Source organism: Aegilops tauschii, chromosome 1 (genome assembly GCF_002575655.3).
Source record: "Aegilops tauschii subsp. strangulata cultivar AL8/78 chromosome 1, Aet v6.0, whole genome shotgun sequence".
In the NCBI taxonomy this organism is placed as follows: domain Eukaryota; kingdom Viridiplantae; phylum Streptophyta; class Magnoliopsida; order Poales; family Poaceae; genus Aegilops; species Aegilops tauschii.
Genome location: NC_053035.3, coordinates 415987326 through 415999171, shown reverse-complemented (window position 1 = coordinate 415999171; position 11846 = coordinate 415987326). Strand labels below are relative to the sequence as shown.

Sequence of the window (11846 nt, the reverse complement as noted above, 5' to 3'; positions counted from 1 at the left end):
GTATAATTTTACACTAAAGTTAATATAAAGTTGAGATACTTATTTTGGACGGAGGAAGTAGTATATTAGTATAAAGTATTACCACTATAATCTTATTTTATTTTGAAAAAAGTTCCTTCGTTTTCGACATGTCTGATGTCTGAAACTTGTGCCGAACGCGAGGCACTGTTCCAACGGTAACACTAGACGAATCGGGAGGAAATGTGGCAAGTTGCATCGCGTGTCTCCGGGAACCGCTCCGCCCCCACCCCGCTCGCCACTGGCACCCGGGGCCCACGCGCCCAACGTTCGACTCGCTGGAGTAGTAAGTACTCAGTAGTAGTAGTAGTAACCGCGCCTCCCGCACCACGCGCCGCAGTAAAACAAACAATCGGCAGGGTCCCCATCCGCGAAAAAAAGGAAACTCCTCCGCGCCGACCCGCCGCCGTCGACAGCGCGCCCCGACGCGATGGCCCGTACCAAGCACCCGGCCGTCAGGAAGACCAAGGCGCCGCCCAAGAAGCAGCTCGGGCCCCGTCCCGCGCAGCGGCGGCAGGAGACAGGTCAGCCCGCCCGCCCGTCGCTCCTCCCTTCCTTCCCCCCCCGTCTCCCGCCTCTCGACCGAACGCCGCCGCCTTGTTTGTTGCGGTACAGAGGTGCCCGTCCGTGATGCTAACAGGTTCTTCCTCTCCTTTGCAGATGGCGCGGGCACGTCGGCGACACCGGTGCGCGGGTCTTCCCGGGTCGCTTCCTTTTGTTTCGTCTTGTTTTCTGTTTTTTGGTCTGACTTGCTCGTCACCTGTTCGACGGAATGCAGAGGCGAGCCGGGCGGGCGGCGGCCCCAGGGGGCGCTGAAGGTGCGGCCTTCTTTGCGCTTTTCGGTTTTCCGCCGCGTGTTTAGGGCCATTTCCGTCTTGTTTGGGGGTGGGTGGGGCGGGGGCTTGATTTTTTTCCTCCTCCCTTCGTTGTTGCGCACATTTCTCGGGAATGCTTCCAGGAGCGGTTGCAGTTCTTCTTTGGCCTTAGGGAGGGCTGGATCGGCAGTTTCTTCGCTTCCTTGCTCCAGATTTTAGTTTATCTTGTAGTAGTACAGTAGCAAGATGATGGATGGGGACTTGTTTTTTCTTTCCCCTTCCTTGTTCCGGACATTTCTTTGGAGCAACTTTTATGCATTTCCCGGTATTGTCCTTTGCCCTTAGAGTGGAGTGGATCGGCAGTTTTCTTCGCTTCCCTGGTCCAGATTTTAGTTTATCTTTACAGTAGCAAGATGATGTATGTGACACAAAGTTCTCAGTTTGTGGGTTGCGCTCTTCGAGGTGTAGTTGTTATTTTTCGTCTGTGACTGACTCGTATCTATTCTTGTGGGAGCAGGGGCAACTGGGCAACCCAAGCAGAGGAAGCCACACCGGTTCAGGCCAGGCACGGTGGCACTGCGGGAGATCAGGAGGTACCAGAAGTCGGTCGACTTTCTCATCCCGTTTGCACCATTTGTCCGTCTGGTGGGTACCTCTGTCTGTCATATCCTCTCGCTCTCTCTACCAACAATCTGGAGTGCGGGGTGTAAACTGGAATCTTTTGTTCCTGACAAATTTGCAGATCAAGGAGGTCACCGACTTCTTCTGTCCTGAAATCAGCCGCTGGACTCCCCAAGCGCTCGTCGCGATTCAAGAGGTCAGTGCTCAAACCTGGCATGTACTATTAGATCTGATGGTTTGATTAGAGTACTACAATGCAGATGAATTCAAGATCTGAAAACCATGAACTGTGGGGTAGATGCATGTATCGCCTTAATTCATAGTTTCTGAATGCTCTGGTATTAATTCAGTTTGATATATTTATTTAGCTGCATGGTATTGTTTTGGTGGCTGGTAATTCAAAACTGAAATGTGATTACGAGCAAAATGGTATCAATTGTCTTTTCTGTGCACATCTGGTTGTTTGGTCAAGATATACAGTCTTGCAACATGATCCTGCCCACACACTCAAAACTGAACTATTGGTTAGATTCCATTTTGCTTATGGAATTTAGGGTGTAACTGAGAGGTGAGCAGGTGGCAGTGACCAGAGCTACGTTCAATTTTGATTCAGGAAGAGGATCTTGCGATCCAGAAAATTGCATGTTATGGTTATGTGTCCGAAGGCCAAATGATTATCTCTATATCCAGTACATGCTTATGTGTCCGAACCCCCAAATGATTATCTCTATATCCAGTACATGCTTATGTGTCCGAACCATTCAAGTTATTGTGCATTTATTCAAGATTGTTGTTTGCACAATAGACTTACTTTAGTCGCCTCTTGCCAGAAATGCCTCCTTCTGCACAATGAGCAAAAATAACATAAAGTTGATTATGCTCAGTGTGGCCTAATTGTACTTTCAGTTACTGGCCTGTGTATTTGCTTTGAATTGACACATAATTCCCTTTTCTTTTCCCTCTGCAGGCTGCAGAGTATCACCTCGTCGACGTATTTGAAAGGGCAAATCACTGTGCCATCCATGCAAAGCGTGTTACCGTCAGTAAGTTCTCACTGAATGAAAACTTCCTTTCTTTTACAATATTATGCAGAAGGAAACATGCCAGTTATGAAAGAGTTTCAATTACAAGATCACCTTTGCTTTCATTTGATGTGGTATCTAGTTTTGATGTTGTTTCAAGGTTCAAGAATTCTAATGATTAATGATAGGATCCACAATTGTTATATCTCTGCAGCTCCTCGTATCTGACGAACAAACATGTCAAACAATTCATTAAAAAATGAAGATGTCAAACAAACAGTATATGCACTGCATATTGGATATCAAACCTGGTTACTACAGCAGGAAGTTCAGGGTTGATTACTTTATTTCTTATCTGAAGGATAAACATTGTATCAAATCAGAATTTTATTTGTAAGTTGCATTTTTTGTTTACTCATAAAACTTGGAAACTGTTTTACTGTGAGAAATAGATGCCCACTAGAATCATGATCATCATCATGGCTGTTGCTATTCTAACAAATAAAACGGATGCTCCTGAACAAATGGAACTATGTATGAAGATGTATGGACTAGCATGTTCCTGTTAACCTGACTTTTTTTTGCTGCTACAGTGCAAAAGGACATACAGCTCGCGAGGCGTATCGGTGGGAGGAGGCTTTGGTGATACTTCTGGAAGACGTTTTCTGCATCATAGGGTGGGAAGACTCGGTGATAGTAATGGGAGATGTTCTCTGTATTGGGGGTGCAAAGGCAGTGTTGATAGTGGTCCAATATGTTTGACTGTGTCGTTAGAAAGTATTGTAGGTGTATCTTCATTTAGTTAGCTTTTGTCTTCGAAGTTGATCTGATTCGTTTGGGATCATTCGACTTCTTCATTCAGGCATTGTTCCATTTGAATTGATTGTGGATATGGGATTTTAAATGACTTGGAATCGGTTGTAGATTTTCCGCATTATTGAAGGAGCAAACCAGAATTGCGCACAAGTGTTTTCATGCATGTTTTGTTTGCTGTGATCAGCGCCTTTGTAGTTCTTCGCAGTTCTAATGATGCAGTACAACTGCTGTCACACACCGCACCATTTCTTTGATGGATCAACAATCTAATGGTGCAGTACAACTGCCGTCACACACTGCACCATTTCTTCGATGGAACAACAATGACGATCAAACTTCGTGCTGATTTCAAGTATAGGAATTGGCTGTCAAATTCTCACCCAGATATCTCAGCTAAAACAGAGGTGTTCGTCAGTCTGGCAAAAACAGCAACGAAAAGACACTTTCTTTGGGCATGGCCCCACATACATGACCAATATGGTGAGATAGAGGCAGACATAACTTATCATGTACTCCCTCTGTTCCGAAATATAAGTCGTTAAACGAAATCCTAGTCAAAAAAATTTAGGCTACGAAATTTCCGGAGTTTCCAAATTTGCCCTCGCTCGCGACACGAACAGATCACCTCTGACGGGTCGCAGACAGCTCACCCTCTTCCTCGCTCGCCTTCTTCCTCTCGTATCCACCGCCGTCGGCGTCTTCCTCACTGCGCCCCACCACGTCGCTGCCGCCGCCGCCCTGCTCCCGCACGCCCTATATCCCTCCTCTATTCCACTGCCGCGCTACCACCTCAGTAGGTGAGGCCAAGGTCAGATTTTTCTGGCCATGGGCGGCGGATCTGCAAGCGGCAGGGCTGGATCCTTCGCTTCTTTTACCGGAGTGTAGCGGCGCCCCCGAACACGATATTTTAGGCGCCGGCGACGAGCTTCTGGGCGGCGGAGCCGCTGGTTCTGCGTGCGCCGGTGCTACTGCAGCGGCCGGCGGCTCGAGCGTCGAGCCCGTCGCCCTGCTTCCCTCCGACAACCCCGACGCCACAGTCCGCCTACCCCCCGTACGGAGTTGGCGGTGGCAGTGGCGAGTCCGCAGCCGGCGGTGTGGGACCAGTTCAAGGAGGAGGTGGGGATCATGGAGGGGAGCTGCGGGAGGAGGTGGAGATCAAGAAGAGACTGCTGGTCCATGCCCGCGAGAATGGGAATGGACATGGCCATGTCAATGGAGGGGAAGCAGAGGAGGACAATGGGAAGGGCCCAAGGTTGCTGAAGAGGAGCAGCAGCCGCACAAGAGTATCTGAAGGTGACTCCTTTGTTTCTTACCCATCCCCTTCCTTCCACTGTTTTGGATGATGAACTTGCTCCTGCTTAATTACTGTAATTTCTTTCTCATGGGAAGAAGAAGAAGAAGAAGAAGAAGAATGAATTTAATTGGTTGGTCCATTTCATCGTGCTTAATTAGCTGTAAATGTGCCCCCCCTTACTGAAGAAGATAAGAATCCATATGTGTTATGCAAAACTAACTTTGTCATCTTGTAAGTGCTCTAGGCAGTGTCTGGAGGGTGAAAAATACTGTTAATTTTCTTGCTCTGTTAATTACTGGATTGATTTACAACATCCATCCTTTACTCTGTCCATGTCATTGTTGTTTACCCCTGGGAGTATTTTTAACTTGAAAATCTCTGGTGAACTACCATTTGGAGTACATTTGCTTGCTCTGTTAATTTTCTTGGATTACTCCATCTTGCTCTGTTAAGTACTCCATCTTGCTCTGTACAGTACATAGTCAAAGCTACTCCAACAGTACATAGTCAAAGTTACTCCAACAAGATTGCTTGGAGTATTTAACAAGATTTAACTTGTCAACATTTAACAGTATTTTTCAGTAAGTATTCTGTACATGCAAGTGTTCTGAACATGCTTCTGAATGTTTCCAGATTCTGAACATGCAAGAAAATCTGCAGGAGTAAACAATTTCTTTCAGTAGATATTGCAAGTGTTTGTTCTGAACATGTACTCTTACTGAAGATATTGCAAGTGTTTGTTCTGAACATGTACTCTTACTGAAGATATTGCAAGTGTTCTGAACATGTACTCTTACTTTGCTTGGAGTAATTAACTGGACATCTTGGAGTACTCCAATCATGAATTATTTGCAGAAATTCAGTGAAGTACTGTACTCGAGTGTGCATTAATTACATAAACTTGCTTGCTGTTAACTGTTGTAGCATTAGGAGTAGTTTTACTGCAGTACTGCTTGAACTACTCCAAGCATTAGGAGTACTGTAAATGGAGTGCTTGCATTAGGAGTAGCAAGTGCAGCAGTAGCCCTAAATCCAGTAGCTGCAATAATGAAACCTTTTCAAACAAAAATGATCATACAAATGGAGTAAAAATAACTTTTCAGTTAATTTAAATTAACTGAAGCTTTTCTAGTTAATTAAAATGAACTGAAACCTTTTCTGTTAATTAGGGAGGACAACAGTAGTATAGCACTGCAGCAGGAGTACTTTGTTTTAGAGTATTAACTGAAACTTTTTCAGTTAATTAGGAGTAGTAAGCAAGTGATTTCCAGTAGCAATTCCAGTACCAATTCCTTAGATTTGAATTAACTGGAGTAGTATAGCACTTGCTCTCTCTTCTTCTCTTGTAGTAGAGGAAGAGGAGCAGCAGACACGATGAGATGCAGAGATAGTTCATCATGCCCATCACTTTGTTCAAGTGCCATGTATGTTCTTCAGAGAACATGGCTAATATTATGGGCTGCCACATTGGTCAGCTAACTTTGATCGATCAGCATTTTGCAGTTAGGTCAGTAATAATCCGCTTGTTGTGATTATGCAGCTGCAGCCTGTCTTCCTTGAACATGGGTGAAGCATATTTTTTGGATATACTCCCAAAAATATCATTGGTGTATTACTGAAAAGGAGATGGTTCATAAGGTCAGGCAGATACACGAAGCATATTTTGACCTTATGGGTGTATCTTGCAGTTTATCTAGCTAAAATTGGCTTCATATATAGGAGTACTTTGCTGCAGCACTTGTATCAAGCTGTGTCCTACTCCAATTTCCTGACATTTTCTTAATGTGGGCTAGGTGGTTATGACAATGAAGACAAGGTTGCCAGGGCTTATGATCTGTCTGCTCTGAAATATTGGGGGGCCATCGACGCACACCAATTTCCCGGTATGCATGACAACATGACTTGGTTCATGGAAACTAAAACTGTCGATGTGCATTTTCTTAATGTAAAGTACTCCAGATTAGTGGAAAATTATCGAGAGGCGGAGGAGATGTAAAGCATGACAAGGCAGGAATTCGTTGCACACTTGAGAAGGTAAAAAAAAAGCAGGAGCCATTTTTCAGTCTATGATTTTTCAGTTTAGGTAAAAAAAAAGTCTGTTTTCAGTAGCTGTCTCTGATGATCCTTTAATGAGAAAAAGAACATGTGTACTCCAGATGACAACATTTTCAGTCTAAGTACTCCAGGCAGAGGTTCTTTCAGAATTTTATTTAAAGTAAATCGGCGTGTCAACAGGATGGCAGAGGTTCTTTCAAAATTTACAGAATCGATTTGTGCTTCAAGATGACAGCAGGTTCTTTCAGAATTTTCTTTATTTTAAACAGCTCTCAAAACAGTATTGCTCCATCAGTAGATCGAATCAGAATTTTCTTTATCTTAAAATCAGATTATGATTCAAAAAATTTCTTTATCCTAAACAACAGAGAGAGGAGATGACCATATTGTTTGTGCTTGCAGTGTTTCAGTCTATGATCATCAAATTGTTTGTGCTTGCAGTGATCTCCTGGAGTTAGTTTCAGCAGAGAGAGGAGATGAACCTGGGCAGCAGCCGAGCCTCAACCTGGGCGCGGGCGAGGAAGAGCCCAGCACCAGGTCGCCTCCACCTGGGCGCGCGCGGGCCAGGAGGAGCCCCTGGGCGTGGAGGAGGAGCGCCTGGGCGTGCGAGGACGCAGATGGAGGTGGACTGGAGCGCCTGGCCGGAGGCGGGGGCGGGGCGGGGGCGGAGGTGGAGGGCGGGGCAGAGATGGGGGTGGAGGTAGAAGACTAGAACCAGGGTATTAACGTCATTTCACAGCTTTTCACCTGGTCGGAACAAGGTCCCCAACGACCTATATTTCGGAACGGAGGGAGTACAAAGAAGGAGCTCTGATAAAATTAAAACATGTACCTGGCAGATTTACACACACTGACAAAGCCTCGGAACAGACAGATCATCTGGGACATGCTAAGGGCCTAGGGCTGCTACTCATCTACAAACTCTGAACCACCGGGCTGGGACAAGCTACAACACCTCAGGCTACCAACTGTTTCTACCACAACCACGGAAAACATATGAGCGGTGTAATCTACAAAATTTACTATCGAGGTCAAACAGGAGCAGAACTTGTTCTCCGGAGTTGATACTTGGGTTCTGGGGGAGGCGCGGAGGTTATCATCATGTCCAACTCCTGAAATTATCATGAAATGGAAGGCGTCAGACATGACATGAATATAACATAATATAAGCTACTTAGCATCCAAAAGAAGTGTGAGGATAATGTTTGTTGCATTGAAGAACAAGAGTCAATTACATCATGCTGACAAAAAATTATTTACAGCCATAAAGTAATGACCAATGAAATCTCAGTATCATTGTGTTAGGCTAAAAAAGAATAGGACTGCAAATATTGCTAGATATGATTAATATCACCAGCATCATCTTCAGGTGATGTGGTCTTAACAGATAAATGGCAGGCACCCATTGCAAGGACCAAATGGAATTGCACCCAAAATACAGAAAACACAAGCATAGATGCTCTCTGTGGTTTTCTTTTGCCCGGTGCTCTGTTGCTTCACGCGTGATTACGATTTAGTGAGTACAAAGTCTAATGTATTCATTTCCAATGGTGATCTGTTTGTTAAGTGTGGTTCCTGTCAATGTTCATGATATGTGTTTATTTTACTTTCATGAAGGACTGCAATCTGTTGGGTAACTCCAGGTTTGTCAATTGTATAAAGGACTACGGGGAAGCAATTCTATTACACTGCTAACTCGCCAAGTATAGAGACATGATTCATTGATTCAAACAAAAGTCCATCAAGATAACCTATCTATATATTCAATTCTCAGCAGCAACTTAGTTTTGATCAACCAAAGCAAATGCCGTAAGGGCGCCAAGCATCTTACTGAATTGCTACACTGTAGAGAAGGGCAATGAAGTTCTATGAATTAATGCTGCAGTTCTTCGTACAAACTGATTATTAGGAATAGCATGTAGTGCTGAAATCACTCGCATTGTTAACTAATAAGAACTACTAAGAAGCAACCGAAACAATAGAGTACAACATATGGGCTTGCAACTATATATCTTATATAGACAAACCCCACTACAAGTCATTAAATAGCAGTTTTTCTGCTTCCATATCATTAAAATTGTTGTAGCCATGCACATATCAACTTCACCATGCAAAATATTGAGAAGCATAGCCTAAGTACATCGGTCAATACATTCAGTAGGGTATATTCAATTAAATAAGATGCTCAAGAACTTCATAAGAGTTTCCTCTAAATTCGAATGAACAGCTGCTTATATTTCCAAAAATTACTAAGTTCAAGTTAACAAAAATTAGCCCCATTCAGTTGGTTTATATACATTATGGTATGTTTGGCCTTGTAAAAAAAGTGTAGCACAAAGTCAATGCCAAAACTTAGTTAGTGTAAGCAAGAAAAATAACTTTGAGACTCCACTTTCATTACATAGCCTCCAATAGATATTTGAACATCAAAAACAAACAATGAGATCTCTGCATGTGTCTGTCAGCATGGTAACTAACATAGTTTTCTCAACAATACTTGACAAAAAAAAGTAGCAATGATCATATGGGGTTCAGCAGTGACAATATAGATACAGGTCTGCAAATCATACTAAATGAGTTGTGTGGGTGGTTGTACTATGGAATTAACTAACATGATCACATCAGTATAGTGCACTTGTTACACATGATATTATTGAGCCTAAGTAAAAAGAAGTTGAACGATCGACTAGTGTGAAACAAAATAGCTTACTACCTGAATAAAAACATAGTTACAATAACCTGGGTTCACTACAATGCATAGTGGAATGCTGTAGTTAAATATCCCCTCCACCAAAAAGAAGAGAAGGGGCGAAAAGTAACAGTGTTACAGTAACAGAAGACAAAGTACCTTCTGCTTCTTCAACCTCTCGTTCTCCTCTTCTAGACGAGACACCTTGTTTTCAAGCTCATTAGTGTAAGCCTGCCAAGTAGAATGCACTAGGTTATTGCTATATTTTTATTAATAGAGTAGAATGACATGGAATGAGAATAAGTCAATAGGCTACTCCAGTGGCATAGTCGTTTCTTTTTACTCTGCATATAAGTTTTGTCTGAAGTCAAACTTTATAAAGTTTGACCAACTTTATAGGAAAAAAATATCAACATTCGCAATACGAAATCAATATCATTAGAGGCATCATGAAATTAATTTTCATATTGTATAACTTTAGTGTTGTAGATGTTGATATTTTTAATATAAATTTGCTCAAACTTTATGAAGTTTGACTTCAAACAAATCTTATATGCGAAGTAAAAGAAACGGAAGGGAGTACCTAATGATATTCTTGCAATTTGAGGCTAAAAAGTGTAACAGAAATGCCTAAATCAATACATTCAAGATTCAACAATAACTTTTCACAAAGCTTTGATGCTGCAATCAGAACATTATAACAGGACATAACCAATGCGTAGGAAAACAGGAATAGACAGGACAATAGCTGTAGACCTGCTTCCTCGCTCTGGAGCGTGCGGCTGATTCCCTGTTTTTTATCATTCTCTTCTGCCTTCTTTCTACGACTTTATCAGTTACACCATCTGAGGCACCACGCTTGCGCCTAGGTGTCTGAGGATCAGAAAGTGCATCGAGCATTGGTGACGTAATCTGGCCATCCGGGTAAATTGGTTCCATGATAGCACCTGTAGCAACAGACAATGGCTGAGGACCCAAATGACTTGCCATGAAAGGACCTGCCATGCTCGGATGCTGGGGCTCCAGGTACTGCTGTAACCAATGCGCTCCGGGGTTCAAACTGGGGGGCGCAGCAGCCTCAATTACACTTCTCCCAACCGCACCCATGTTAGCTGGCAAGTCAATCAGATCCTTCAAATGCCCTTCAGCGACAACTCCAGCTTTCACCAGGAAATCCTCAAGTGTCATCTCCCCAAAGGTCGGCTGCCTCTCCCGCCTCCGCTGACTACCCTCCTCACCACTTCTCTTCGGCGAATCTTGGATGCCCTTCCACACCTCGTCCACCGTCTTCTTGCTCAGCTCCGGAGGCATTGTGATGCTCCCCTGGCGATGCAGGCCCAGGGCCGGCTCAGACTGGCCGGCGACGCCACCGACAGGATCCACGCCGTCTGGAAACACGCTCTTGAGCAGCTCGTCGAGGTTCATACTAAGCAAAGGCTCTGTCAGCTGGCTCTGCACCTCATCGAGGGTAAGGCTGTACAGGGAACCTTGCCTCGCCAGGCCCTGCGCCTGCCCATGCTGCCCTGGGCCGGCATAGCCGCCGCCACCGCCGCCTCCTGCCTGCGACTGCGACGCCATTGCCTGAATCATGAACAAGCGCTCTCTTGGACTGGTCGCCCCTATGGGGACAAACACCTAGGGAACAACGGTGTCCAAAGCAGCCCCCTTTCCTCCGGCAAAGACCCGGTCACAAGTCGCCGAGCCACAGATCCACGAGACCGCGCACAGCACGCGCCGGCGAACGAACCTCCTATGAGACAGTAGCATGTTTGCATCAGACAGAATCGCACACCCGTTCATGAACAGAGTAACTTGGGAAGGAAAGCACGAGCACATACGGGACGAACGCGCAAGGAACGTTAAACTAACCTCGAATTGTCTCCCGGAGACGACGGCGACCAGCGGATTGGAGGTAAGTCCGGCGACCGGATCTCCGCTACTCCGACCTCCCAGCTGGAGTCCGCGCCGAATTGAACGGGGCACCCGCGCGATTCCCGCCCGCCTGGCGCCGGATCAAGGCCCCGCGCGGCGGTCAGAGCTGCCTGAGGCTGGCGCCTGCCATTGGGGAAGGGAGGAGGAGGCGACGGCGGAGGCAGCCACGGTGGGAGTGGGAGTGGAAGTGGAGGAGAAGGAAGAAACTGACGGGAGGGCCCTGATGCGAAACCGTGGGCGACGGAGGAATGGGCCCACCGAGGGACGGAAATGGGCCTGGGTGTTTACGCACCTCCGCCTATCGGATAAAAAGTGCCGGATCCGGAGCGTGTCGGGTTCCAGTTTGAGCTTCCAACAAAGAAAACATTAACGATGCAAAGTGAGGGTCTTTTGTCGATGCAAATGGAGCTGCTAGTACGATGTTGATGTGTTAAATGTGGACAAAATACAACGGATGGTTAGAAGGATAATGGTATACTTAACTCGTCAAGGTTCAAGTCTTGGTGCTTGTATTTATCTCATATTTATTTCAGGATTTTCGGCGATGTGCGTTTAGAGGGAGGAGGCGTTTTCATTGACTACGA

General features: G+C 45.1%; 2 protein-coding genes and 1 long non-coding RNA gene across 6 annotated transcripts; 2 read left to right on the top strand and 1 right to left on the bottom strand.

The window, feature by feature from the left end:
• The first annotated feature begins 305 nt into the window (after nucleotides 1-305).
• On the top strand, nucleotides 306-3442 carry LOC109767104 (histone H3-like centromeric protein CENH3). Of its 2 annotated transcripts, XM_020325860.4 has the most exons (7): nucleotides 306-542; nucleotides 679-704; nucleotides 797-836; nucleotides 1351-1478; nucleotides 1576-1650; nucleotides 2422-2497; nucleotides 3070-3442. In XM_020325860.4, exons 1-7 carry the CDS (start codon nucleotides 449-451, stop codon nucleotides 3120-3122), a joined length of 492 nt encoding a protein of 163 aa, XP_020181449.1. In that variant the 5' UTR covers nucleotides 306-448; the 3' UTR covers nucleotides 3123-3442. The 2 variants fall into 2 exon arrangements, with proteins under 2 accessions (XP_020181449.1, XP_040244404.1); XM_040388470.3 differs by lacking the exons at nucleotides 679-704; nucleotides 797-836 and having other exon boundaries at nucleotides 328-542.
• A 447-nt stretch (nucleotides 3443-3889) lies between these two features.
• LOC141023291 (uncharacterized) lies at nucleotides 3890-7910 on the top strand. Of its 3 annotated transcripts, none has more exons than XR_012184123.1 (6): nucleotides 4307-4585; nucleotides 6127-6224; nucleotides 6380-6469; nucleotides 6546-6620; nucleotides 6822-6879; nucleotides 7083-7288. It is a non-coding gene; the product is annotated as an uncharacterized lncRNA (long non-coding RNA). The 3 variants fall into 3 exon arrangements; XR_012184125.1 differs by having other exon boundaries at nucleotides 6743-6879; nucleotides 7083-7264; XR_012184121.1 differs by lacking the exon at nucleotides 6822-6879 and having other exon boundaries at nucleotides 3890-4585; nucleotides 7083-7910.
• On the bottom strand, nucleotides 7437-11541 carry LOC109767092 (ABSCISIC ACID-INSENSITIVE 5-like protein 2). Its single transcript, XM_020325852.4, has 4 exons — nucleotides 11200-11541; nucleotides 10087-11080; nucleotides 9490-9561; nucleotides 7437-7753 (listed from the first exon to the last, which is right to left on the bottom strand). The coding sequence occupies exons 2-4, from the start codon at nucleotides 10918-10920 to the stop codon at nucleotides 7673-7675; spliced, it is 987 nt and encodes a 328-aa protein (XP_020181441.1). The 5' UTR covers nucleotides 10921-11080; nucleotides 11200-11541; the 3' UTR covers nucleotides 7437-7672.
• Nucleotides 11542-11846: the final 305 nt, after the last annotated feature.

Coding starts and splice junctions, on each gene's coding strand:
- LOC109767104 (XM_020325860.4), top strand. CDS start 449: ATGGCCCGTACCAAGCACCCGGCCGTCAGGAAGACCAAGGCGCCGCCC. Junction 543..678: donor GCAGCGGCGGCAGGAGACAG/GTCAGCCCGCCC, acceptor TCTCCTTTGCAG/ATGGCGCGGGCACGTCGGCG. Junction 1,479..1,575: donor TTGCACCATTTGTCCGTCTG/GTGGGTACCTCT, acceptor ACAAATTTGCAG/ATCAAGGAGGTCACCGACTT.
- LOC109767092 (XM_020325852.4), bottom strand. CDS start 10,920: ATGATTCAGGCAATGGCGTCGCAGTCGCAGGCAGGAGGCGGCGGTGGC. Junction 9,562..10,086: donor GCTCCAGAGCGAGGAAGCAG/GTCTACAGCTAT, acceptor TCTACTTGGCAG/GCTTACACTAATGAGCTTGA. Junction 7,754..9,489: donor AGAGGTTGAAGAAGCAGAAG/GTACTTTGTCTT, acceptor TGATAATTTCAG/GAGTTGGACATGATGATAAC.